This window comes from Piliocolobus tephrosceles, chromosome 20 (genome assembly GCF_002776525.5).
Source record: "Piliocolobus tephrosceles isolate RC106 chromosome 20, ASM277652v3, whole genome shotgun sequence".
Taxonomy (NCBI): domain Eukaryota; kingdom Metazoa; phylum Chordata; class Mammalia; order Primates; family Cercopithecidae; genus Piliocolobus; species Piliocolobus tephrosceles.
In genome coordinates this window covers 24761230-24787334 of record NC_045453.1, presented here as the reverse complement: position 1 = coordinate 24787334, position 26105 = coordinate 24761230, and the positions used below count along the sequence as shown (strand labels likewise).

Here is a 26105-nt window from a genome sequence, read left to right as displayed (position 1 = left end):
GTATCCGTAGTCCCCTTCTGCTTTTCCAAAGTCCGTTGGAATGGTTTTCAACTAGGTACAATTTCACCCCCCAAGGGAACAATGTCTGGAGACATCTTTGGTTGTCACAACTGGGGGAGGAAGGGTTCTACTGGCATCGGATGGGTGGAGGCCAAGGATGCCGCTAAACATCTTACAACGCGGAGGAAAGCACCAAACATCAAAGAATTGCCAGGACTGTTGAGATTAAGAACCTGGTCTGTTGGTATCCTCTCTTTTTGAGCTAAGCCTTCCTTCTTAAGCACCATTTTTACCTTTATTGATCAAGTACTGTACGTAGCCTCAATTCTGTCTTTTGATTTCTTGAAGTGCCTACTGTGCACTTGATTTCAGCATTTTGTTAAACATGAACTTAAGTCTACAAACTTCTTTAAAGCCATTATAGGCTATAGGCTTTTTTTGTTTGTTTTGTGTTTTGTTTTGAGACCGAGTTTCACTCTCGTTGCCCAGGCTGGAGTGCAATGGTGCGATCTCGGCTCACCGCAACCTCCACCTCCTGGTTTCAAGCCATTCTCCTGCCTCAGCCTCCCAAGTAGCTGGGATTACAAGCGTGTGCCACCACGTCCAGCTAATTTTTTTGTATTTTTAGTGGAGACGGGGTTTCTCCATGTTGGCCAGGCTGGTCTCGAACTCCCAAGCTCAGGTGATCTGCCCGCCTCAGCTTCCCAAAGTGCTGGGATTACAGGCGTGAGCCACCGAGCCCAGCCATGGCTATAGGTTTTGAAATAGGAAACTCTTACCTGTTTCTAGAGTTTGTAATCTAATTTTGACAAAAACTGTCCTAAAAGACATTCTAAAACTTCTAAGCTGACATTTTTGAAAAACCATTTGTGAAGCCATGTTACACTCATAAAAGTTTGACTTATATCTACATACTGAATTCTCTCATGAAGATTTTAATGAATTTCACCATGATTTCTATTTTGCCTGATGCTAAAATTGATATTCCTACTTTTTTAAAGCATTTTTCTAGAATTTCTTATTCTGTTCCTATCACTTTGATTTACGTATCTTCAGAGCATTTAGTGGCTTTTTTTCTTAATTTAACTTAAATATATTTTTATACTTTTATTAGAGATGAGCTCTCCCTATGTTGCCCAGGCTGGTCTCAACCTTCTGACCTCAAGCAATCCTCCTCCCTCGGCCTCCCAATGTGCTGGGATTACTGGTGTGAGCCACAACACCTGACCTATAATTTAGATCTTTAAGAGGGAAATGTAATACATTTTTGTTTATAATATTCAGTTTGACATCTAGTTATCTGATATTTGATGTGGTTTTTATTTTATGCTGTTTGGTTTTTTTGTTTCATTGAGACGAGTTCTTGTTCTGCCACCTAGGCTAGAGTGCAGTGGTATGATCAGATCTCACCTCCTGGGCTCAAGTGATCCTCCCACCTGAGCCTCCCAAGTAGCTGGGACTACAAGGGTATACCACCACACCTAGCTAATCCTTTTTTTTTTTTTTTTTTTTGGTAGAGACAGGGTCTCGCTATGTTGCCCAGGCTGGTCTAGAACTTCTGGACTCAAGTGGTGGGATTACAGATGTGAGCCATTGTGCCCAACCAAGTCTTTTTTTTTTTTGAGATGGAGTCTCCCTCTGTCACCCAGCCTGGAGTGCAGTGGCATGATCTCGGCTCACTGCAACCTCCTCCTCCTGGGTTCAAGCCATTCTTCTGCCTCAGCCTCCCTAGTAACTGGGATTACAGGTGCACACCACCATGCCCAGCTAATTTTTGTATTTTCAGTAGAGACGATTTCACCATGTTGGCCAGGCTGGTCTCGAACTCCTGACCTCAGGTGATCCCCCCCCCCCCACCTCGGCTTCCCAAAGTGCTGGGATTACAGGCGTGAGCCACCGTGCCCAGTCGCCCCAACCAAGTCTTTTGATGGTTGTTTTTCTCTTGTCTTGAAAGCTATACTTTTTCCATTGTACTATTTTCTCATATTCCCATCTTACCTTCACCATCACCCTTATTTTTTATTCTGGTGTACACTGTTTAAGTGTGATTCCAAGTCATGTATCAACTATGTTCTCCTCTCACTGAATGCTAATTCAAGTATAAGATTCTAGTAAAACAGTTTCTATAGAAAGTTGAAGATCCTGTTCCTGTCTTGCCAGCATCTACTGTTCTGAGGAGCTTTATGCTGCTATGAGCATTTTGCTGGTGGTTTTCTTTCTAGAAGCTTCCAGATCTCACCATTCTTAGGGTTCTGAAATTGGACCACCCTGCTTCTAAATAAGATACATGACTGTCTTTAGTGTTGGGAAATAATTCTTCTCTGTTTTGTCCTGGACCATCTAGAATGAGTTTTCATGTCTTAGCTTTTGGCATCTTTTTCCTCTTGTTCTTTTGGGAGATTCTTTAACTGTATCTTCCATTTCTAAGATTTTTCTTAATAGGTGGTTTTTTGTTTTTGTTTTGTTATTTTATAAGAGCGGTTGTAGGTTCACAGCAAAAGTGAACCTAAAGACCAGAAGATACAGATATTTCCCATACGCCCCCTGCTTCTCCATATGCACAGCCTTTCCCATTACCAACATTACATTTGAGTCATGCATCTTTACGATAGATGAACCTGCACTGCCACAACATTCTCAACCAAAGACCATAGTTTACAGTATGGTCCACTTTTTTTTTTTTTTTTTTTTGAGACAGTGTCTTGCTCTGTCACCCAGGCTGGAGTGCAGTGGCATGATCTCCGCTCACAACCTCAACCTCCTGGGCTCAGGTGATCGTCCCACCTCTGCCTCCCAAGTAACTGGAACTACAGGCATGCATCACCACACCCAGCTAATATTTTGTATATTTTGTGTAGAGACAGGGTTTTGCCATGTTGCCCAGGCTGGTCTCGAACTCCTGGGCTCAAGCGATCCACCCACCTCAGCCCCCCAAAGCACTGGAATTACAGGTGTGAGCCACCGCACCTGGCCAAGTTTCACTCTTGGTGGTGTACATTTGTGGGTGTGGACAAATGTATGATGGCATATGTCCACCAATAGCTGTCATTCAACATCCTTTTTGCTAGTCAACGTATTAGAACTTTTATTTTGATGTCCATAGTTTTCATTTCGCTAATTTCATTTCCTCCCTTTGTTTTAGTATCTAAGTTCTTGACTTGGGCGTGTCTTTCTGGTTCTGGCTTTCCCCAAGCATTTGTTTATTGGGTAAACTAACTTTTATTTAGATATCAGCCTGGAATGGTTGGGCTTGGCGGTAGTGATGAAACATGGCTGGATGGAAATGTTCTGGGTATGTGATCTTCTGCTATCCCTGGTATCTCTAACTACCAGGCCCTTGGATTCTTTTTCTGACCTCAGCGTCCTTTGACCAACAGCCTAGGGGGAATGGCGTGCTGCTTGCTCTTTGGAGGAAGTGAGAGGAAGGGGTCCACCTGATCATTCTCTATGTGGTTCATGAAGCTGTCCAAGATCCCTACAGCTCTACTTCTTATCCTGAGTACTTCTAAAATGACTCCCATTTTTCCCAAACAGGGTTTGGCCTATAATTTCCTCCATCAATCTGATTTTTATGTCATCTGTCCCTTAGGATTTCTGAGCTATCAATGAATGATACACATTCTTATTTCCCAATATGCTGATGTAGACTTCAGTATCTTCCTCTCTTGTTATTTGGAGAGGAGGAGGCGGCACACCCATATGCCCAGGCTACCATCTTGGTCAAATCTCTGTAGCCATTTTGACCAAAAAACCCTTAACTTTGACTCCTTATGTGTTTGAAGGAGACAAACCGCACAAGTGTGAGTTTTGTGACAAGTGCTTCAGCCGGAAGGACAACCTGACCATGCACATGCGGTGCCACACCAGTGTGAAGCCACACAAGTGTCACCTGTGTGACTACGCTGCCGTGGACAGCAGTAGCCTCAAGAAGCACCTGCGGATCCACTCTGACGAGCGGCCGTACAAATGCCAGCTCTGCCCCTATGCCAGCCGCAACTCCAGCCAGCTCACCGTCCACCTGCGATCCCACACGGGTGAGTCCCTGACCAGGAAACCTCAGTCCCTTACTTTTTCTTTAATTTCTTAACCTTCATTTACTTAAGCAACCTAAATGACTTGGTGTGGTAGAAGTACAAGAGTTCGGAACTTCTGTGATAATTGTGAGGTTTGTCATTTTTCTGTTGCCGGAACAGCAGCTTTTGGTAAAATATGACTGACAGCTGGGTTTTATATCTTGACTACATAGAATCCAGCTGGGGGTGGATACCCACTATAACTGCCAAGAAGCTAAGGATGTATCTCCAGTCAGGCCTATAAACTAGATGTTTCAGTAAATGTACACACTGATTGCATGGCTTAATTGGGAATGTAGCAAGATCCATTAAGTATAATTAAAAATCACAAACTTTTAACCTTAGGAACTTCCTTCCTTTCTTTATGGGAGCCTATTGAAGCGATAGGACCAACCCATTGTGGCATGGAAAAATGGGGTTTGAGATATTCATAAGGATGCTCATAAGTTGAAAATTTTCAATGAATTCCTGGAAAATGATGAGCAGACAGGAACATAGTGCTGTTTAAATATGAGTATAGAAAGCTGTATCCCAGCAGACAAATGGGAGGCAGCCACACAGTTGGGAGCCAATGTTCCAGCCAATATCCAAGTGCCCTGAGGGCTCTGAGCTTGGAACAAGCATGTAGACAGCCAGGGCCACAAAGCCTGGGGGACTAGCCAAGGCCTGGCGAAACTGCCCAACTAACCCAGCAGCAGGTGAAACCTCTGGCATCCATGTCTAATCATTAAACCAGTCTACTTCCCCAAATACAGTCAACCAAGGATCATGAGTCATTTATAGGAAATGAATGGAATAAAATGAGCCAAGTCAATAACTAATCCTGGAAGTAAGAGTACTTGGATAATTTTCACATTCTAATTGGTGTCTACCCACTGGCAGAAATGTTGCATCCAAATAGAGACCTATGAAGAGATAATGAGAACAAAGAGGTATGAAATAAAACTAGGATTGCTAGCTATAAAATTAATTTCCCAGAGATTAGGGGGAAAAATTGGGTGAGTGAACTGAGAATAAGAGCCAGTCCTGAAGTCTGGTTTCTAACCAGGTCTAGGAAAAAAAGAAAATGGAAGTGAGAAGAAAATAGAGTGAAAATAGAAAATCAAATGAGAAATGAAGTCCGTAATTCTAAGGGGCCAGGAGAGAAAAAGTGCTCACAAGATTCCAATCAGGATGGAAGGGAGTGGACAGGGGACATCTATATTTAGAAATATGTCTGGGTAGTATTGGCTTCTAGGAGACAATGGAACAGTACCCTCCCTCAAGAGTTGGGAAATGATTTTGAACTTAGAATTCTATACCCAGCCAAACTACCTCAAGTGTGAGGGCAAAACAGAATGATGTGCAAGGACTCAAGACTTTACTCCCAGCCACCATGCTAGTGGGAGTTACTAGAAGATAAACTCTAGCAAAGGAAGGGAGAAAACATCTGGCATGAGATATTTGATATGTGAATACCTGAATATGGCTAACTGGGATTGCAGCAAAGAGAAATATCAGGCTGATACTTGTATAGAAGGTCAAGAGAAACTAAATCAGAAGTTTTAAAAATTCATTTAAAAAATTCCTTGTGAAAGTTACAAAATTATGAGAGTGGATGACTTCTGAAATTGAGATGCCTTTTTTCCAGAAATACAATCTAATCAAGAAGCAAGCTAAAATGTGCCCCCAGATGAGCAGCATGTAAGAAAAGAAAACAAAATTATATTGATGGGTTACCCCATCCACTGGCCCGAGTGTGACAGCAGACTTAGAAGGAAGTGATTGTAATCCTGGTGCAGTGTTTGGCTCCGATGAATATCACATTCCTAGTCACCATTTAAATTATTTATAGTTGGCTTCTGAACTTGAAATCTGAAAATGATTAAAGTATGAGAATTCACCAGACAGAATGGAAATTTTTTTTTACTTAAAGGTGAAAAGAAAGCTACTTCTAACAAGTGAGGAGTTAAGTGTGGAGAAGAGGAGTGAATCCTCAAAACATCTCAAGCTGATGGACTAAGATGTGAGGCTACTACTCAGCTTAAAAGCGCAAAAGTCGGCCGGGCGCAATGGCTCACGCCTGTAATCCCAGCACTTTGGGAGGCTGAGGTGGGCGGATCACGAGGTCAGGAGATCGAGACCATCCTGGCTAACATGGTGAAATCCCGTCTCTACTAAAAATACAAAAAAATTAGCTGGGTGTGGTGGCGGGCGCCTGTAATCCTGGCACTTTGGGAGGCCGAGGCAGGCAGATCACGAGGTCAGCAGATTGAGACCATCCTGGCTAACGTGGTGAAACCCCACCTCTACTATAAAAGTACAAAAAAATGATCTGGGTGTGGTGGCGGGCACCTGTAGTCCCAGCTACTTGGGAGGCTGAGGCAGGAGAATGGCGTAAACCCGGGAGGTGGAGCTTGCAGTGAGCCGAGATTGCACCACTGCACTCCAGCCTGGGCAACAGAGCAAAACAAAAACAAAAAAAAAGTGTAAAAGTCACAACCACCAGAATGCAGGGAGAGGTTAGGGAAAGGATGGGTGTGTAGGATAAGATGCTTATATCTTTGTGTATATTCAACTGATGTTTAAAGCAACAACCTTCAAAACAAGTAGAAACCCTTAGCAATATCTCCAGGGAATGGGACTCTAAATTAGAGACTAGACCATGGCTCTTTATTATTTGTCCCCTGCTGCCATAATTATGTATTAATATTATAGATAAAATTCAGCCTGTAGTTATAAAAGTAAGAAGCTTTAACTTGAAATACAAGCTCAATAACTGATGTCATATAGATTAAACACTATAGTAAGCATCTTCACAGGTCTTAGCTTGATTTGAAGCAGTTGTTTGTAATTTAAATCTCACCTCTTCTTGCCCATTCAATTCTGGGATGTCAAGTTAAATGGGAGTTTAGATTTGAAACTGAAGGGGTCATCAAGAGTATGAACTTGAGTGCCATAGTGCCTAGGTTCCAAATCCCTGCTGTTTGACCTAAGTCAAGTAACCTGACCTCTCTGAGCCTCAGTTGCCCTATCTGTAAAGTGGGAGTAACAGTACCCACTCATAGGATTGTAGTGAAGATTGCATTAATATGCACAACAAGTGTTGTCCTTAGGAGGTTGTAGGTAGATTTCACAAAACTCAACCATCTCACTGCGGCCAAGTGTGCTGAGGCAGGTTGGGGTGGGAGGGACTGTTTTGCCTGCCTATTCTAATGGAAACACACCTTCCATTGCTAGGGGATACCCCCTTCCAGTGCTGGCTCTGTAGCGCCAAGTTCAAAATCAGCTCGGACTTGAAAAGGCACATGATCGTGCACTCGGGGGAGAAGCCTTTCAAGTGCGAGTTCTGCGACGTCCGCTGCACCATGAAGGCGAATCTCAAATCGCACATCCGCATCAAGCACACCTTCAAGTGTCTGCACTGTGCCTTCCAGGGCCGGGACCGGGCTGACCTCCTGGAGCACAGCCGGCTGCACCAGGCCGACCACCCGGAGAAGTGTCCAGAGTGCAGCTACTCCTGCTCCAGCGCGGCCGCCCTGCGCGTGCACAGCAGAGTCCACTGTAAGGACCGTCCCTTCAAGTGTGACTTCTGCAGCTTCGACACGAAGCGGCCCAGCAGCCTGGCCAAGCACATCGACAAAGTGCACAGGGACGAGGCCAAGACGGAGAACTGGGCCCCTCTGGGCAAGGAAGGGCTCAGAGAGAGCAGCTCGCAACATGTGGCCAAGATCGTGACGCAGAGGGCCTTCCGCTGTGAGACCTGCGGCGCCTCCTTCGTCAGGGATGACTCTCTGAGATGCCACAAGAAGCAGCACAGTGATCAGAGCGAGAACAAGAACTCGGACTTGGTCACCTTCCCACCGGAAAGCGGTGCGTCGGGGCAGCTCAGCACCCTGGTCTCCGTGGGGCAGCTCGAGGCTCCGCTAGAGCCCAGCCAAGACCTCTAGCTCAGCCGAAGAGGGTTGTCAGCTGTCGGAACTTCTGAGCGGTGCTGTTGCCCAGCGCTCCAAAGGTGTGAGGCCAGTGAGACAGGTTTTGGGCACCCCTTGCGGAGCTGGCCTCTCCAACTTCACAGGCCTCCAGAGGCAATGGCTGGGGTGACAGTGATGAAAGCAAAACAGTGCTGTGGAGACACTTCTCGCATTTGTCCCTTCCCTCCAAGGATTATCTGAGCAAGTCGACTTGGTCATTCAAAGGAGGGATCCTCCGAGCCCTGCTCTGTCCCATGGGGATAGCTTCTACGTAATGAATTCCAATTTTAAAACTGATCCATCTCTGATGGAATTATTAAACTAGTGAGACGATATAGAAAACTAAAACTAATCTTTATAGTGGGAAGGGTTAAGGTGAGGAAGGTGTACATGAAGGGTCTGGGGTTGCTGGAAAACTTCTATTTCATAACCTGGGTGAAATTCTAAGTGTTTGCCTTATGTTTGTGTGGTTTCTTTTACCCGTTGTCTTACAATAAAAAAGGCAGACTCATGGTAGCATGATGTAAGGAATACTCAATTTTGCAGTCCTCCACAGACAGTTATGGTAGGAGGTTCTCCATCCCCAGCCCCCACCCCATTCAGTAACTTAATTATAAATGCACCTTGCATTTCTCAATGAGTTCCTACTGTAGTAAAAGGAAATGCAGTTTGACCTGGAGGTGGCGCCAAAGATCAAGCTAACTAGCCCAGCCTGTGCTTGTCTGTTGTGGAATTCAAAATTCTGTTTACTTCTATTTGGAGAGAAAAGTCTAGGGGCCCAGTGGGCCCTGAGCTTGGTGCTGGGATATGTGATACATGGGACAGCCTCACACCAGCATCTGTTTCATCACGGAAAGCATTTAGTGTTTGCTGAACTGACAAACTACTGAAAATCCAACCTCTTCTCATAGATGGATCCTTGGGAGGTTATGAAATCTCAGTGGATATAATACTTACCCAAAGTTGCTTGGTTTCTACTTTTGGCATCTTTTCTTCAAATACTCTTTTTTAATATAAATTCTTGTGTGCCCTCATCAAGTTGAATATCTCTGGAATTGAAACAGATTAAAGGCCGGGCGCGGTGGCTCAAGCCTGTAATCCCAGCACTTTGGGAGGCCGAGGCGGGCGGATCACAAGGTCGGGAGATCGAGACCATCCTGGCTAACAAGGTGAAACCCCATCTCTACTAAAAAGTACAAAAAACTAGCCGGGCGAGGTGGTGGGCGCCTGTAGTCCCAGCTACTCGGGAGGCTGAGGCAGGAGAATGGCGTGAACCCCAGAGGCGGAGCTTGCAGTGAGCTGAGATCCGGCCACTGCACTCCAGCTTGGGCGACAGAGCGAGAAGCCGACTAAAAAACAAATGGAAAAAAAAAAAAAAAAAAGAAACAGATTAAGTGGATCCATTGTTCTTGGTAAACTAGGAAAAAAGGTTGTAAAATGTTATAGATTGTATGGAAGGGACTATTTCACTTGTGAACTAGAGGTACTTAGTTTGTTAATGGTGGTAGTTTGGGCAAATCTGACTCCGTTGAAGTTTTCCATTAGGGTGATGGTGTACTGCTGAATCTGTATTGTAAGAAGAGAAGAGACCCAGGATAGAATTAGTCTCTTTGGAGATAATGGTTTTGATCAGAAAAGTGTTTGGTTACTGAATGCTGGTGCGATTGTACAGTTGCTATTGTTACCTTTCTGCTGTTTGTCGTTGAGTCTGATCTTCATTTCTGTTCTAGAAGGTTGTTGACATTTCAAGTGGGAACCCATAGATTGAAATCACATAAACGTTCCTTGTACTTCTTGTTGTAGCTCTTTAGATAAAGAGGAAAGATATCAGCCTTTTTAGAAGGCTTTTTTGTTGTTGTTATTAACAGCTGTATGGACTTTAAGGGTTTTATATCCAAGCTGGTATCACCCAGCAAACTTGGATTCCCAGTAAAGCAGAGGTGAGTAAAAAGCTATGAACCCAGTATTAAATACTTCAGGTAGTGATGGGGCCATAAAGTTTTTTGCAACTACTCAGCTCTGTGGTTTTAGTGCAAAAGCAACCATAGATTGCAAGAAAAAACAAATGTGTCTGTGTTCCAATAAAACTTTACAAAAACAGGTGGCAGGCTCAATTTGGCCCATGGTCGTAGAATATAGCAAACTCTCCTGCAGAGGACTTTGCTCTGAACTGGCAAGTGTGACTTGTAAAACACATTAAAAGATACCAAATTTTCTGGCAGAGACACAAATGGGATTTGCACAAAGCTGAGAGTAGTTCAAGAGACTAAGGCTGAATGAGTATTATAAAAAACTTGGGGAAATGGAAAAGAACTTTTGAGACTGGTAAGAATTCCAACATTCAGAAAAGTAGGCTAAGAGGGAAGTCTTAGCCTTCTAAGACTTCCAGGAAGTCTTCTAGGAGCCAGAAGTCTTCCTAGGACCAGGAAACTTCTAGGAGTAGGGGTGGTCTTACCTTACCGTTTCTAGGAAATTAGCAGGTGGCAGTGAGTGGAGTTAAATCATTCAGAAGTGGGGGCTGAACTGGCTAAACCTGCTAGAATGAGACTTAAAATGTACAGGTAATGACCAACTAAAACAGCCTTAATAGAAAGAAGCAGCTAACATGGCACAGACCAGAATTGCAATTCTTACACCAGCCTCCATTTGCAGAGCCCTCTGGATCTGGAAGAGGAAACAGAGTGTTTGCAGTTTGACTTCACCTGAGCCCCCGGGATCCACAAACTTTTCCAGTTAAGGGCCAGATAGTAAATGTTTTGAGCTTTGCTGGTCCTACTTGTCATCAGCTCTGTTGCCCCTGCTGTTACAGCATCAGAGGCTCCAACTCAGCCACTGTAATGCAGCTACAGAGAATAGGGAAGGAAATAGGTTTGGCTGTGGGCCAATAAAACTTTATTTATAAAAAGGACATGATTTGGAAGGCCAGTCTGTTAACCCCTGAGTACAAGCAACAGGGTAATTGGCCTTGGATAAAAGGCAAGGGAGAAATGTTAACATGAAATTGTGCCAGCATCAGTAATGAGTGTCTATGGTCCCAGCTACTTGAGAGACTGAGCTGGGAAGAACTATCTGAGCCCAAGGGTTCGAGTCCAGCCTGGGTAGCAATACGACTCCATCTTTAAAAAAATTTCACGGGGCCACTTTAAGGAAGGTGTTGCTTCATGCCACAGACAGATGAGTTTCCCGTCAGGTATTGGGGAAAACTGGATCCTTTTGATGTTTACTCAGATCAGCTTGTAAAATCCCCATTGAAGAGCAAAAATCAAGGCGATCTCCTGCCCCTCTGCTTAAGGTTTCTTGCTGCCTTCTAGACACGACAGAGCACAAATAGCTTATTTGTCTCCCTGTATTTAACCTCTTCTAAGAAAGCAGATGAGCCTCAATTCAGGTTGCCATCATGACTCAGCCAGGCACTGCAGTAAGAACTTTACCTGTCTGCAGGCGTTTTTCTGTAGGGTGAGGCACTCGCCTGGGACATGAGACTTAAGGGAGTGCTGAGAACTCAGTCGCCAAAAAATATTTTAATGCTGAGTGGCAAATGGTGGCCTCACAGGTCATCTGCTTTGTTTTCGTAGTTTTGTGGAAAGTTGGCCTGGGATTAGGGCAAGTCAGGGCTGTGCAAGCAGAGTTGGATCCCGTGATTAGAGTTCTGACATCCTATTCATTATAGGTTTCTTTTACATTTATTTTGGTTTTTAAAAAGTTGCATTATGGTATTTATCAGTTGAGATCTGGGATACTACCTTAAATGTGTGCCTGAGGCCATGGCCTCTCCCATCCCACCTAGCCCCTGTCCCTCATTTAAATGCAGAAACTGAAGGATAAGGGGAAGAAACTTCCTAAAACATAACAATTTGACCCAGTAATAAATTGGGTTAGGGTGGTGACTTCCTAGAAGTCTCTTTTTTTCCCCTTGAGATGGAGTTTCACGCTTCTCACCCAGGCTGGAGTCCAATGGTGCGATCTTGGCTTACTGCAACCTCCGCCTCCTGGGTTCAAGCGATTCTCCTACCTCAGCCTCCTGAGTAGCTGGAATTACATATGCCTGCCACCATGACCTGCTAATTTTTTGTATTTTTAGTAGAGACGGGGTTTCACTATGTTGGCCAGGCTGGTCTCGAACTCCTGACGTCATGATCCACCTGCCTCGGCCTCCCAAAGTGCTGGGATTACAGGCTTGAGCCACCGTGCCTGGCCAAAAGCTGCCTCTTTTAAATATTTAACTGACAAAGACTGTATATATTCAGTGTCTATAATGTGTTGATTGGAAATACCTAAGCATTATGTAATGACTACCACAGATCAACACAGCCGCCACAACCCATGCTGTGCCTTACAACCCAAAATTTGTTCATGTCATGACAAAGGTTGTGCCCTTTGATCAACATCTCCCCGTTTCCCCCACTCCTGGCAACCATCCTTCGACTCTGAGAAGCCACCTTTTTTTTTTTAGTTATAAGCTAATGCAGTTGAAGATGGGATATCCCTGCCTCGTTTAGCTAGAGGGATGTCACGGGAGTCTATTTCCTCTTCTGTAAAATGGGTCGTGCCTGGCATTTGGCCTAATGATACAATCTACTGACTTAAGAGATGTTGGCTCCCCCTGTCTCCCCCACCGCCTAAGCCCTGCTTGCTTTTTTTCTTTTGTAGGGGGAGGAGGAATAACCAAGATCTAGGTACTGTGGCCTTATGATCAGCAGGGATCATGACTTGTATCTTCCCATGCCCCCCACCACACACATCTTTAACACATAATCCCAGATGACACCTTAAGCTCCAACCAGGACAGCAGGTCGTGTCCTTAACACTGCTGGAAAGTCACACACAAGCTGCTGCTTGCCTCCCCACCTAGTCACACACCATAGCTCTACAAAGGACATGGGGAAGCAGGTTCCTCTAGAGTGGGCTGTGCCAGTTAAAACCTGGAAGGGGAGATGCTGAACCCATGAGCATCCTCTGCTCTCTGCACAGTAAGGCGGGCTCATAGGGGTTGGAGGTATTAAGCACGTGATATGGGTCCTAAAGACCCTGAGGTGTTCCGTTGACAAGCATTTGTCTTATCAGGGCTTTATGGGGATAGTTTTGCCTGCTGCTTGTGGATGTTGGGCCATGACAGTCTTCCAAGGCATCCTAAGTTTCTACTCCAGCAGCACTCAACCGCGCCGGCCTGCTGCGGTCCCCTGGGAGCCTCTTTGGTGTTTGAGATCTCTCGGGGGAGCTACAAGGGCATCTCTACTTTCTAAAGTTCTGCAGGTGATTGTAGTGTGGAACCAGGGTGGGAAGAGTCACGCGAGGTGGAGATGGACCGTGTTCACGGGCTGTGCTGTCACAAAGGGCCCCATTGTCAGGAGGCCCCCTGTGGGGTTACATGTTCTGTCACCAACTGGAAATTGCTTACTTTTTTGAATAACAATTTTGAAAATATTTTGCATTGAGCTTTGCAAATAACATAGCCAGTTTTCTGAAGACAAGGGCATACCTAAACCTGTCTGCATCACTAATAAGCTGTGGGAAGGGCCTTTGACCATTGAAATCAAGACTCCTGGATAGGGGTGACCATCCAGGTCTCTGGATGGGAGGAACAAGCACTGGCGCCCACTAACATTCACTAGCGTCCCCTCCATGATTTTGATGGGACCTCACAGTGGAAGGCATTTGCCTTCATCTTTGCAAGGAAAATTGATCTTCAGAGACGTTAACTCACTCAGCATCATGCAGCTGGTACAGGAGAGTCTGACCTGCTGTGCTGGACCCGGGCACCTGTAGTCTTTCTTCACTAGCTTCCTTTTTTTTGGAGGCAGAGTCTTGTTCTGTCACCCAGGCTAGAGTGCAGTGGTACTCACTGCAGCCTCTGCCCCCCAGGTTCAAGCAATTATCCCACCTCAGCCTCCCGAGTAGCTGGGATTACAGGCACATGTCACCACGCCTGGCTAATTTTTGTATTTTTAGTAGAGACAGTTTCACCATGTTGCCCAGGCTGGTCTTGAACTCCTGACCTCAAGTGATCCGCCCACTTCGGCCTCCCAAAGTGCTGGGATTAGAGATGTGAGCCACCATGCCCAGCCTTCCACTAGCTTCCTTAACCTCTCACCTTAGTCTAGGGCATCTCCCACTAGCAGAGGTGGGCAGCTCAGGGACAGAATCATGAGTTCTAAGTGTTGAGATAGAACAAAGTCTTTTTTGCAAGAATGATGAGGTCTATAGTAGGATGGGAAAAAATTTCCAACGTGAGTACCATTAGGTTGGAAAAATGTCCCTGGGCTGCGTGTGTGCTGGGGCAAGTATTGTGGGAATGACCAACGTTGCATTCCCCCGACATAGACAGGTTACAAAATTATAAATTTTGCTCAAATGCTGATCTCTGGTAACCAAACATGGATTGTTTATGTGAGTTTCAGTGGCCACCTGAGCTTGAGAAGCTACTCTTAGGAGATGCTCACGATTGCATCTCGTTTACTCCCCACAGGCTGCTTCAGATGCTTTTTTTTTTTGTAGAGATGGGGTCTTGCTTTTTTGCCCAGGCTGGTCTCAACTCCTAGCCTCAAGCTATCCTCCCCACTTGGCCTCCCAAAGTGCTTTTTACAGCTGTGAGCCACTGCACCTGGCCCACTTCTATTTTAATAGAGATGCAAGTAAAGGCATGAGAGACAGAAGCCTGTCTGCGGTCAAGCAGCTTGTCAGGATTAGAACCCGTGTCTTGGGTCTCTGAGGTGGATCCCCATGCCGCTTGCTTAGGAGACCTGCTTTAAGACACAGTTCATTCTGAGTCATGGACCCGTTTGGCAATTCGATGAAATCCGTGAGTCTGCTCAGCGATGTTTAAAAGAATAAAATGCATAGGTTTGCAAAAGGAACCATTGCCATTAAAATAGTTATCAAAATATTTTTTAAATCGTTAGGTGTGTTTTTATTAAAATTAAATACAAGCTCTGGCAGCAGGTCTAGTAACTACTTTTATTTTGAACTAGCAATCTACAGTGGCCATGATGTTATATGAAAATATCCAATTTATTTTGTTGACTAAAGCACAGGTTGGCTAATGCTACTGTGATTTGGTGCCTACATCCAAAATTGGCAGAAATACTGGATTTCATTCAGAGGCTAGCGAAACTAAAGATTCATTTTCTGGCCAGGTGCAGTGACTCATGCCTGTAACCTAAGTATTTTGGGAGGCCAAGGTGGGCAGATCACTGAAGGCCAGGAGTTTGAGACCAGCCTAGGTACAAATTTTTTGTAGAGACAAAAAATTTTTAAAAAGAAAAGATTTTCACACACAAGTTCCTGGATTTGCAAAATTCCGTACACTGTCCCCCTGACCTCATGTTAGGTCTCTGATGTTAATGTTGGGCACGGTGACTCACACCTATAACCCCAGCACTTTGGGAGGCCGAGGAGGACAGATCATTTGAGGCCAGGAGTTCGAGACCAGCCTGGCTAACATGGTGAAACCCTGTCTCTCCTAAAAATACAAAAATTAGCCGGGTGTAATGGCATGTGCCTATAATCCCTGCTACTCAGGAGGCTGAGGCATGAGAGAATTGCTTGAACCAAGGAGGCGGAGGTTGCAGTGAGCTGAGATCATACCACTGCGCTACAGTCTGGGTGACACAGCAAGGCTCTGTCTCAAAGTCTGATGTTAAAGGAGTTTCTGGGGTCCAGTTTTCTTGGTAAAATTTGACTTGTAATTGCTTCCATCTTAACCAGAACAAGTAGAACCAGCATTTGAATATGTATTCCCCCCACATAAACAAAACAAAACAAAAAACAACAACAAAAAATCCCTTTGGGCCAGGTACAGTGGCTCTATGCCTGTAATCCCAGCACTTTGGAAAGCCGAGGTGAGAGGATCTCTTGAGCTCAGGAGTTCGAGACCAGCCTGGGCAACATGGTGAGACCTCATCTCTATAAAAAACAAAAACCCTTGCATTTGGGAAGGATTCTGCAAACAGGGCTCTTTGTAATACCTCTCTCTTAGTCTTTTCCCCATAAACTGCTCTTAGGATGGCTCAATCTCCATGTGTTAGTTTGAGGGACTTAGGCATGCAGAAAACAAATGTACATTTGTCAGTCCCAAAATTCTAAAGGCATTGCACTAGTGCTGTTTCTCACGCTGTGTGATATCTATTTCTTGAAAGATCACAAAAGACTGATTTCATCCTAATGCCAAGGGCAGGATTTTTGTCCCATAGTTGGGAGGGGCAACACATGAATAACAGTTAATTCTAGTACCCAGTCTGGTGTCGTCTGCACTTGTTAACTTTAAGCATCCTTTTGATAAACTGTCTCTTTAAAAGAAATTGATTCTCTGTGTATAGTTCTTTTAAAAGGCATAGACCTGGCCGGGAGCAGTGGCTCATACTTGTAATCCCAGTGCTTTGGGAGGCCAAGATATGAGGATTGCTTGAGGCCAGGAGTTTGAGACCAGCCTGGGCAACATAGAGTAGACCCTGCCCCTACAAAAAACTTTAAAAATTAGCCAGGTATGATGGCATGCATCTGTAGTTGCAGCTACTCAGGAGGCTGAGGCAGGAGGATGTCTTGAGCCCAGGAGATTGAGGCTGCCATGATCTATGATCACACCACTACAGCCTGGGCAACAGAACTTTTCATGAATGAATGAATGAATGCATAGACAACCCTGGATTTTGAGAAAAACCAAATATTAACTGTACTTCAGTTATCCATTTGTCCCTGGTTGCAAGAAAACAGTTTTTAAATGAATGTTTAAGAGAGTCAATGGTGCAGATGTCATTTAAAATTTTTAATCTTTGAAAGAATAATTTTTATTCTAGATACTCATCTCTTCACTAATCCTAGCCCAGTCTCTAGCCCAGAGTCATAACTGCACCACTGTATACCAGGTTGGGCAACAGAGAAAAACCCTGTTTCCAAAAAGAAAAAAAATTAAAAAACTGTTCTTGGCGCATGGTGGTAGATTACCTAAAAGAGGTGGATTACCGCTGGAGAAACTGGGTGAAGCATACAAGGGATTTTTCTGTATTACTTCTTACAACTGCACATGAATCTACAATTATCTCAAAAATTTCAATTTAACTAGCAGGTTATTGGCTAGAGTTGGTCCATAGGCCATAATTTCCTAACTCCTGCTCTAGCCGGTCAGTGCAGCTTATGAAATATGGTATTGAATTTTAAACTATTGCTTTAAAAATTTTTTTTATTAATACATGATATTTGTGATTATAGGATACATGTGATACTTTGTTACATGCGTCGAATGTGTCATGATCTAGTCAATATATTTGGGGTGTCTATCGGCTCGAGTATTCTTTTTTTGAGACAGCCTCACTGTGTTGCCCAGGCTGGAGTTCAGTGGCACGATCTCTGCTCACTGCAACCTCCACCTCCCAGTTCAAGCAAATCTCCTGCCTCAGCCTCCTGAGTAGCTGGGATTACAGGCACCCGCCACCACGCCTGGCTGATTTTTGTATTTTTAGTACAGATGGAGTTTCGCCATGTTGGCTAGGCTGGTCTCAAACTCCAGACCTCAGGTGATCCACCCTCCTTGGCCTCCCGAAGTGCTGGGATTACAGGCATGAACCACCGCACCTGGCCAAGTATTTACCATTTCTATGTGTTGGGGACATTTTATGTCCTCTCTTTTAGCTGCTTTAAAATACCAATACAGGTCGGGTACGGTGGCTCATGCCTGTAATCCCATCTATTTGGGAGTCCAAGGCAGGCGAATCACGAGATCAGGAGTTCGAGGCCAGCGTGGCGAAACCCCATCTCTACTAAAAATACAAAAATTAGCCGGGCATGGTGGCAGGCGCCTGTAATCTCAGCTACTCAGGAGGCTGAGGCAGGAGAATCGCTTGAACCTGGGAGGCGGAGGTTGTGGTGAGCTGAGATCGTGTCAGTGCACTCCAGTCTGGGTGAAAGAGCAAAACTTCGTCTCAAAAAAAAAAAAAAAAAAATAAGGCCATGAAATACACAATACATTGTAGTAACTATAGTCAACCTACTCTGCTATTGAACATTGGAACTTACTCCTAACTGTATGTTCGTATCCCTTGATCAACCTCTGTTCACCACCCCCTACCCCAACACCCACATGCCCTTCCCAGCCTCTGGAATCTGTCAATCTACTCTCCATGAGATCAACTTTTTTTTTTCTCTCTCACATACAAGCGAGAACATGCATATTTGTCTTTCTGTGCCTAGCTTATTTCACTTAACACAATGACCTCCAGTTCCACCCATGTTGCTGCGAATGACAGGATTTTGTTCTTTTTATGGCCAAATAGTATTCCATCTATATACCAGATTTTCTTTATCCGTTCGTCTGTTGATGGACACTTAGGTTGATTTTACCTTTGCATTGTGAATAGTGCTGCAATAAACATAAGAATTAAACTGCTCTTATTTCTCAGATTGTTTTTGACATGAACACAGTATTTGTGATTTTTTTTTTCTGATATATGCTGTTCCCAAATATTGGTTTATATTAAGCTCAAATACAAAGGCCTTTGTCATCTAGTTGTGGGTATATTTAGAGACTGTAGTGTTTCTCAAGAATATATATAAATGATATGAAGTAAATTTACATATGTCAAATGTTCATTCCACTACAAAACTAAACACATCTTTTCTAAATAGGAAAGCCATTTATTTATTTATTTTATTTTTTGATATGTAGTCTTACTCTGTCACCCAAGCTAGAGTGCAGTGGCATAATCTCGGCTCGCTACAACCTTCACCGCCCAAGTTCAAGTGATTCTTCTGCCTCAGCCTCCCAAGTAGCTGGGACTACAGGCATGCGCCACCATGCCAGGTTAATTTTTGTATTTTTGGTAGAGACAGAGTTTCACCATGTTGGCCAGGCTGGTCTTGAACTCCTGACCTCAAGTGATCCACCCGCCTTGGCCTCCCAAAGTGGTGTGATTACAGGTGTGAGCCTCCAGGCCTGGCCAGGAAAGCCATTTATAAAAACTCCTACATCCTTAAAACATTTTGTCTTTTTAAATAATGTTTTTTTTTTTTTTTTTTGTTTTTTTTTTTTGTTTTGTCAAGCAATACCTGGGGATGTATAGGAAAACATATCTTTTCACTATCCCTTATTTTACCTCCCAAAAAGCAGTCATCATTAATAGTGTCTTGTGTATTTGTAAAAGTTTGTGGGGCTTTTTTGAGGTAAAGTCTCACTCCATCACCCAGGCTGGAGTGCAGTGGTGCAATCTTAGCTCACTGCAACCTTCGCCTCCCGGGTTCAAGCGATTCTGGTGCCTTGGCCTCCAAAGTAGCTAGGATTACAGGCACATGCCACCACACCTGGTTAATTTTTGTATTTTTGGTAGAGACAGAGTTTCACCATGTCGGCCAGGCTGGTCTTGAACTCCTGACCTCCAGTGATCTGCCCACCTTGACCTTCCAAAGTGCTGGGATTACAGGCATGAGCCACCATGCCCAGCCAAAAGTTTTGAGTTAAAATTTGTCATCGTGGCTGTTTTTGTGTTAGCTGACAAATTAACAATTACAGTAGCTACCAGTGCCAGGTGTTGCTGTGAGTTTCACAAACACCTCAGCATCATCCAGCAACTTTCCAACGTAAGTGATGCTGACTCATATTACGGATGAGGCTCCCGCAGGGCAGAGTCATCAGACATCAGCAGTTAGTGCTCCCAGGGCATTTCTTTGCGATGTATCCCTCTAACCACCGTACGTCATTCCTACGCACCAAGCAGCAATGACCCTTCTCATCGCCATCTTGTGAATGACATCTCTCTGCTCTCTCTCTCTTCACTGCTTCCATCAACACATGTGCCCCACCTGAGAAGGATGTGCAGTACAAGGTTCCTGCAGGGGTCACTGCCCGTCACCTTGGAGACGCATTCCCATCTGTCATAACACATTGCCTGTGACTATCTCATTAAAGCTGCTTGCTTGGCTGGCATGGTGGCTCATGCCTGTAATCCCAGCCCCTTGGGAGGCCAAGGCAGGAGGATCACTTGAGTCCCGGAGTTTCTTTTTTTTTTTTTTTTTTTTGTTGAGACGGAGTCTCGCTCTGTCGCCCAGGCTGGAGTGCAGTGGCCAGATCTCAGCTCACTGCAAGCTCTGCCTCCCGGGTTTACGCCATTCTCCTGCCTCAGCCTCCCAAGTAGCTGGGACTACAGGCGCCCGCCACCTCGCCCGGCTAGTTTTTTGTATTTTTTAGTAGAGACGGGGTTTCACTGTGTTAGCCAGGATGGTCTCGATCTCCTGACCTCGTGATCTGCCCGTCTCGGCCTCCCAAAGTGCTGGGATTACAGGCTTGAGCCACCGCGCGTGGCGAGCCCCAGAGTTTCACACCAGCCTAGGCAACAGAGTGAGATCCTGTCTCTATAAAAAAATAAACAATGAGCTGGGCATGGTAGTGTACACCTGTAGTCCCAGGTGCTTGGGAGGTTGAGGTGGGAGGATCGCGTGAAGCCAGCAGTTGAAGGCTGCAGTGAGTTGTTATAGCACCATTGCACCCTAGCCTGGGCAACACAACAGAGACTCTATCTCAAAAAAAAGAAAAAAAAACAGGTTTGAACTATAACTATGTGGGTCCAGTTATATGTGGATTTTCTTCCTCTTCTGCCACCCCTGAGACAGCAAGACCAATCCCTTCTCCTCCTCCTCATCCTCAGCCTACTCAACGTGAAGATGACGAGAATGAAGACTTGCATGATGATCCACTCCCACTTTTCTCAGTAACATTTTCTTTTCCCTAGCTTGTACTGTTGTGGGAATTCAGTATGTAATACATGTACAAAATATGTGCCGTTGGTGCCCCTAACCCCTGCATTGTTTGAGGGTCAGTGCACTGAGGATGGATCTGCTCTTCTTTTCTTTAAAATTATTCAAGATTTAAGAATTGTTCTTGGGTAAGCCAAGACTAAAAGAGCACACATCCCCTGACCTTTTCCTCTTCCTCTTCCTCCTCTAGCAATAAAACTTTTTTTTTTGAGATGGAGTTTCACTCTTGTTGCCCAGGCTGGAGTACAATGGCACAATCTCGGCTCACTGCAACTTCTGCCTCCTGGGTTCAAGTGATTGTCCTGCCTCAGCCTCCCAAGTAGCTGGAATTATAGGCACCGACCACAACGCCCGGCTAATTTTTGTAGAGATGGGATTTCACCATGTTGGCCAAGCTGGTCTCGATCTCCAGACCTCAGGTGATCCACCCACCTCAGCCTCCCAAGTGTTGGGATTACAGGCATGAGCCACGGTGCCTGGCCAAAACTTGCATTTTTATATCCAGTGGGCATGGTTGACTGTTAAAATAATTCCACATTTGTTTTATTCGACTGTTTGCTGCAAATCACTAGTCCTTCATCTGGAAAATGGAGACTGTAGTGGAGTGAACAAAACACATACCCTGACAGAGGTCACCCCAGCTGTGCAAAGCAACATCTATTGCTTGTTGGCCAAGAATGCTGGATGGTGTATTAGTCAGTTATTGCTAAGATAATGCCCCATAACAAACCACCCCCAAAAGCCCAGGGCCTTACAGCAAGTGCTTATTTTTCTGGCTCATGATTGAACAGGGCAGCTCTGTTCTAGGCTTCTGGGTAACTGGGCATGGCTTCAGATTTAGATTGGATTCAGTTCTATTCCCTGGATCACTACATTCTCCCTGGGTCAACAATGAATGATTTTCTCATGGCAGATAACAGGAGTGCAAGAGGGCAAGGAAACTCACAAAACAGGGTAGAGCCCCTCTTTGCATCATGTCTACTAACGTTCCACTACCTAGAGCAAGTCCAGCATCAGAGGGTGGGGAAATATACTTTGTGTGCAGTGGGAGAGCTCTGCAAATTTATATCACAAAGGGTGTGCACAAAGAATCCTATCCCAGAGAAGTAAAAACTGGCCCCAATAGTCTTATCCAGGGATCAGCAGACTACAGTCCAGGGACTAAGTCTGTCCTGCCACCTTTTTTTGTAAATAGTTTTATTTGAATCTCAGTCTACATGGAGATCATTGTAGATTCACATGCAGCTGTGAGGAATAATAAAGAAATATCTCTTCTACATTTTGCCCAGATTTCCCCACTAGTGATCCACCACCTTTTTGGGGGGGTTTGTTTTGTTTTGTTTTTTGAGACGGAGTTTCGCTCTCGTCGCCCAGGCTGCAGTGCAATGGCGCAATCTCTGCTCACCGCAACCTCTGCCTCCCGGGTTCGAGTGATTCTCCTGCCTTGGCCTCCCAAGTAGCTTGGATTACAGGTGCCTGCCACCACGCCCAGCCAATTTTGTATTTTTAGTAGGGGCTGGTCTCGAACTTCTGACCTCAGGTGATCCGCCCGCCTCAGCCTCTCAAAGTGCTGGGATTACAGGTGTCAGCCAGTGCCCCTGGCCCAATGCCCGGCTAATTTTTGTATTTTTAGTAGAGATGGGGTTTCATCATCTTGGCCAGGCTGGTCTTGAACTCCTGATCTCGTGATCCACCCACCTCAGCCTCCCAAAGTGCTGGGATTGTAGACATGAGCCACCGTGCCTGGCCTGGACATTTTTAACTTGGTTTTCTGCCACTCTCTGGAAAGTACTAGGGTGACAAACCAAAAAGAGCTTTTTATAATGCAATTTGTGAATTGCATGTAATCTCTCCTTTCTAGATGTGAGTCTGGAGAACAAGCTGCTTTCCTGGGCCGGGCGCAGTGACCCACGCTTGTAATCTCAGCACTTTGGGAGGCCAAGGTGGGCGGATCACGAGGTCAGGAGATCAAGACCATCCTGGCTAACACGGTGAAACCCTGCCTCTACTAAAAATTACAAAAAAATTAGCTGGGCATGGTGGCAGGCGCCTGTAGTCCCAGCTACTTGGGAGGCTGAGGCAGGAGAATGGCGTCAACCTGGGAGGCGGAGCTTGCAGTGAGCTGAGATCACACCACTGCTCTCCAGTCTGGGCCACAGAGCGAGACTCCGTCTCAAAAAAAATTGCCTTCCTGGTCTTCTTTGTTATTCCTCCAGGATTCTAATTTTAGGATAAACAGGAGTTTATTCAGTTAGTGCAACAGTCATTTCAGCAGCTCACCTTGTTACTGCAAAAAAACCCCATTTCCATCATAGAGTGGGTCTATTCCCTGACTCCATCTATAGTTTACCTCCCACTCTTACGCTTTTGTTTAATAAAATATTACCAAAAATTTACCACTCCTTTTCTTTTTTGAGACAGAGTCTCACTCTGCCACCCAGGCTGGAGGACGGTGACGTGATCTTAGCTCACTGCAACCTACGCCTCCCGGGTTCAAGCGCTGCTTCTGCTTCAGCCTCCCAAGGATCTGGGATTACAAGCGTGTACCACCATGCCCAGCTCATTTTTGGTTTTTGTTTTTCGTTTTTGGTAGAGATGGGCTTTCACCATGTTGGCCAGGCTGGTCTTGACCTCCTGCCTTCAAATGATCAACCCACCTCAGCCTCTGAAAGTGCTGGGATTATAGGCATGAGCCACCGTGCCCGGCTACCACTCCTCTTACGAAGTATTAATATTGGCTGGGCGCGGTGGCTCACACCTGTAATCCCAGCACTTTGGGAGGCCAAGGTGGGCGGATCACGAGGTCAGGAGATCGAGACCATCCTGGCTAACAAGGTGAAACCCCGTCTCTACTAAAAATACAAAAAATTAGCCAGGCGTGGTGGCAGGGCCTGTAGTCCCAGCTACTCAGGAGGCTGAGGCAGGAGAATGGCGTGAACCCGGGAGGCGGAGCTTGCAGTGAGCCAAGATCGTGCCACTGCACTCCAGCCTGGGCAACAAAGTGAGACTCCGTCTCAAAAAAAAAAAAAAAAATTAATATTGTACAATGTATTATTGGTATTTTCATAAGAAAAGAATATTATAAGACAGTCACTCATTTTCATTATATGCATTAAATTCATGTATTATACAGAAATGTTGGAAAATACAAAACAATACGGGAAAGTAGAATTACCTATATAATCTAGTCCCAAATCTATAGGCCACTACTGCTAACATTTTGCTCTATTAGCCTTTTGCTCTATTTTGTTTTTACATCATTGTATGGTGTATGTTAATGTATGTACAATGTGAACATTTTCTTTTCCCTTCTTTGAAAACTAGTATGACGTTTCTTCATATTATTATATATGACTTAAAAACATGTTACTTGACCATTAATCTCTTGGTAGACATTTGACTTTCTTCTCATTTTTTTTAAGAGGTAGGTCTTGGCCGGGCGCAGTGGCTCAAGCCTGTAATCCCAGCACTTTGGGAGGCCGAGTCGGGCGGATCACAAGGTCAGGAGATCGAGACCATCCTGGCTAACACGGTGAAACCCCGTCTCTACTAAAAAATACAAAAAACTAGCTGGGCGAGGTGGCGTGCGCCTGTAGTCCCAGCTACTTGGGAGGCTGAGGTGAGAGAATGGCGTGAACCCGGAAGGCAGCGGAGCTTGCAGTGAGCTGAGATCCGGCCACTGCACTCCAGCCCTGGCGACACAGCGAGACTCCGTCTCAAAAAAAAAAAAAAGAGGTAGGTCTTGCTGTGTTGCCCAGGCTGGACTGCAATGGGTATCCACTGGTGCAATCGTAGCTCACTGCGGCCTCGAACTCCTGGGCTCAAGCGATTCTCCCACCTCAGCCTACTCCATAGCCAGGACTGTGTGTGCCACCTCACCCTGCATTTTTGTAGTTAAAAATAATGCTGTATTTATCATCTTAATGCTTCAAGCTCTTTCCGTATACAGGGTTATTTTTTCCAGATAGATTCCCAGAAATTGAATTAATGGGTTAAAGGTTATGAACATTTTTAAGGCTTTTGCTAAACGTTGCCAAATTGTTTTCCACAAGGACTATACCGGTTTACCCTCAGCAGTGGTGAAAGGCCAAAATGGTGACTGTCCCATTTTCCAAAATGCGTATTCTTTTGTTAAGTACTGTACTAATTTAGATAAGCTGATTATTGTTATAGCATTAATAACTCAATGACATTAGTAAAGAATTTTTGAAAATCCATATGAGATCATATTTTTGCATTGTTTAGGTGATATATAGTATATTAAATAAAAGTATACCAAAAATATCAAGGATCATGAGTGTTCTAATGACCAGGTGTCAATATACATATATAAAATCTACCAACCCCTTAATCAAACAACGTAAGTGCTATAAGCATAAAATCATTTGAAGTTTCATCATTTTTGTACATAACCATCGTAGTAATCAGCAAAAAGAGGAATTATTTAAAATCTTTTTGTTCCCCAAATGTTGGGAATTTATCTCATAGGCTTTGCTTTGCTGAATCAATATTTAATATCAATTGTGTATAAATCCCGAGACTCGGCAAGGGCTGTAATTCTAATTGGACGGTGATGTTCACAATGGCCAAAAGCTGCCAGCACAATTGGTTTTTGGTGATGACTCTGCTTGAAAATTGCCCAGCAGGGAACCATTTCCAATTGATTATCTTTCATTGCTAATAGCCTCAAAGACTGTTTCTATTCCTATATTTAAATGTAAATCTTGATCGCGGGACAAAGCAGTGATCAAGGAAAGCCAATGGGGTGGGCGCCACAATAAAATAAATGGACAGCTTTGCTGGATTTTCAGTAACTCTGAGGGCAACCTGAAAATTGGAAATGCGCAGCGGTTGACAAAGCTCCTTATGTCAGAAAATGAATGGGAGCCACCTTGGGGAGGGGCGAGGGCGGGTGCTGGAGGAAATCCTTCCCCAGAGATCCCTTAAAACTTGACATATTTAAAACGAAGGAAGGAGAAATGCACAGCCAGTCTATTTTTTTTTTTTTTTTTTTTTTTTTTGAGACGGAGTTTCGCTCTTGTTGCCCAGGCTGGAGTGCAATGGCGCAATCTCGGCTCACCTCAATCTCCGCCTCCCGTGTTCAAGCGATTCTCCTGCCTCAGCCTCCCAAGTAGCTGGGATTACAGGCGCCCGCCACCATGCCCGGCTAATTTTGTATTTTTCTTTAGTAGAGGTGGGGTTTCTCCATGTTGGTCAGGCTGGTCTTGAACTCCCGACCTCAAGTGATCTGCCCATCTCGGCCTCCCAAAATGCTGGGATTATAGGCATGAGCCACCGTGCCAGGCCCAGGCAGTATCTATAAAAGGCTACTCGTTGTACC

The 26105-nt window shown here is 44.8% G+C and overlaps 1 protein-coding gene across 1 annotated transcript in view; it reads left to right on the top strand.

Annotated features, from left to right (window-relative positions):
- Positions 1–8542, top strand: part of ZFP64 (ZFP64 zinc finger protein) — a 98500-nt gene extending 89958 nt beyond the window's left edge. The window contains exons 8-9 of the mRNA XM_026455146.1: positions 3783–4034; positions 7293–8542. Coding sequence (XP_026310931.1) covers positions 3783–4034; positions 7293–8002 — 962 coding nt within the window. The 3' untranslated portion in view covers positions 8003–8542. The remainder of the gene's footprint in view (positions 1–3782; positions 4035–7292) is intronic.
- The last annotated feature ends 17563 nt before the right edge of the window (positions 8543–26105 follow it).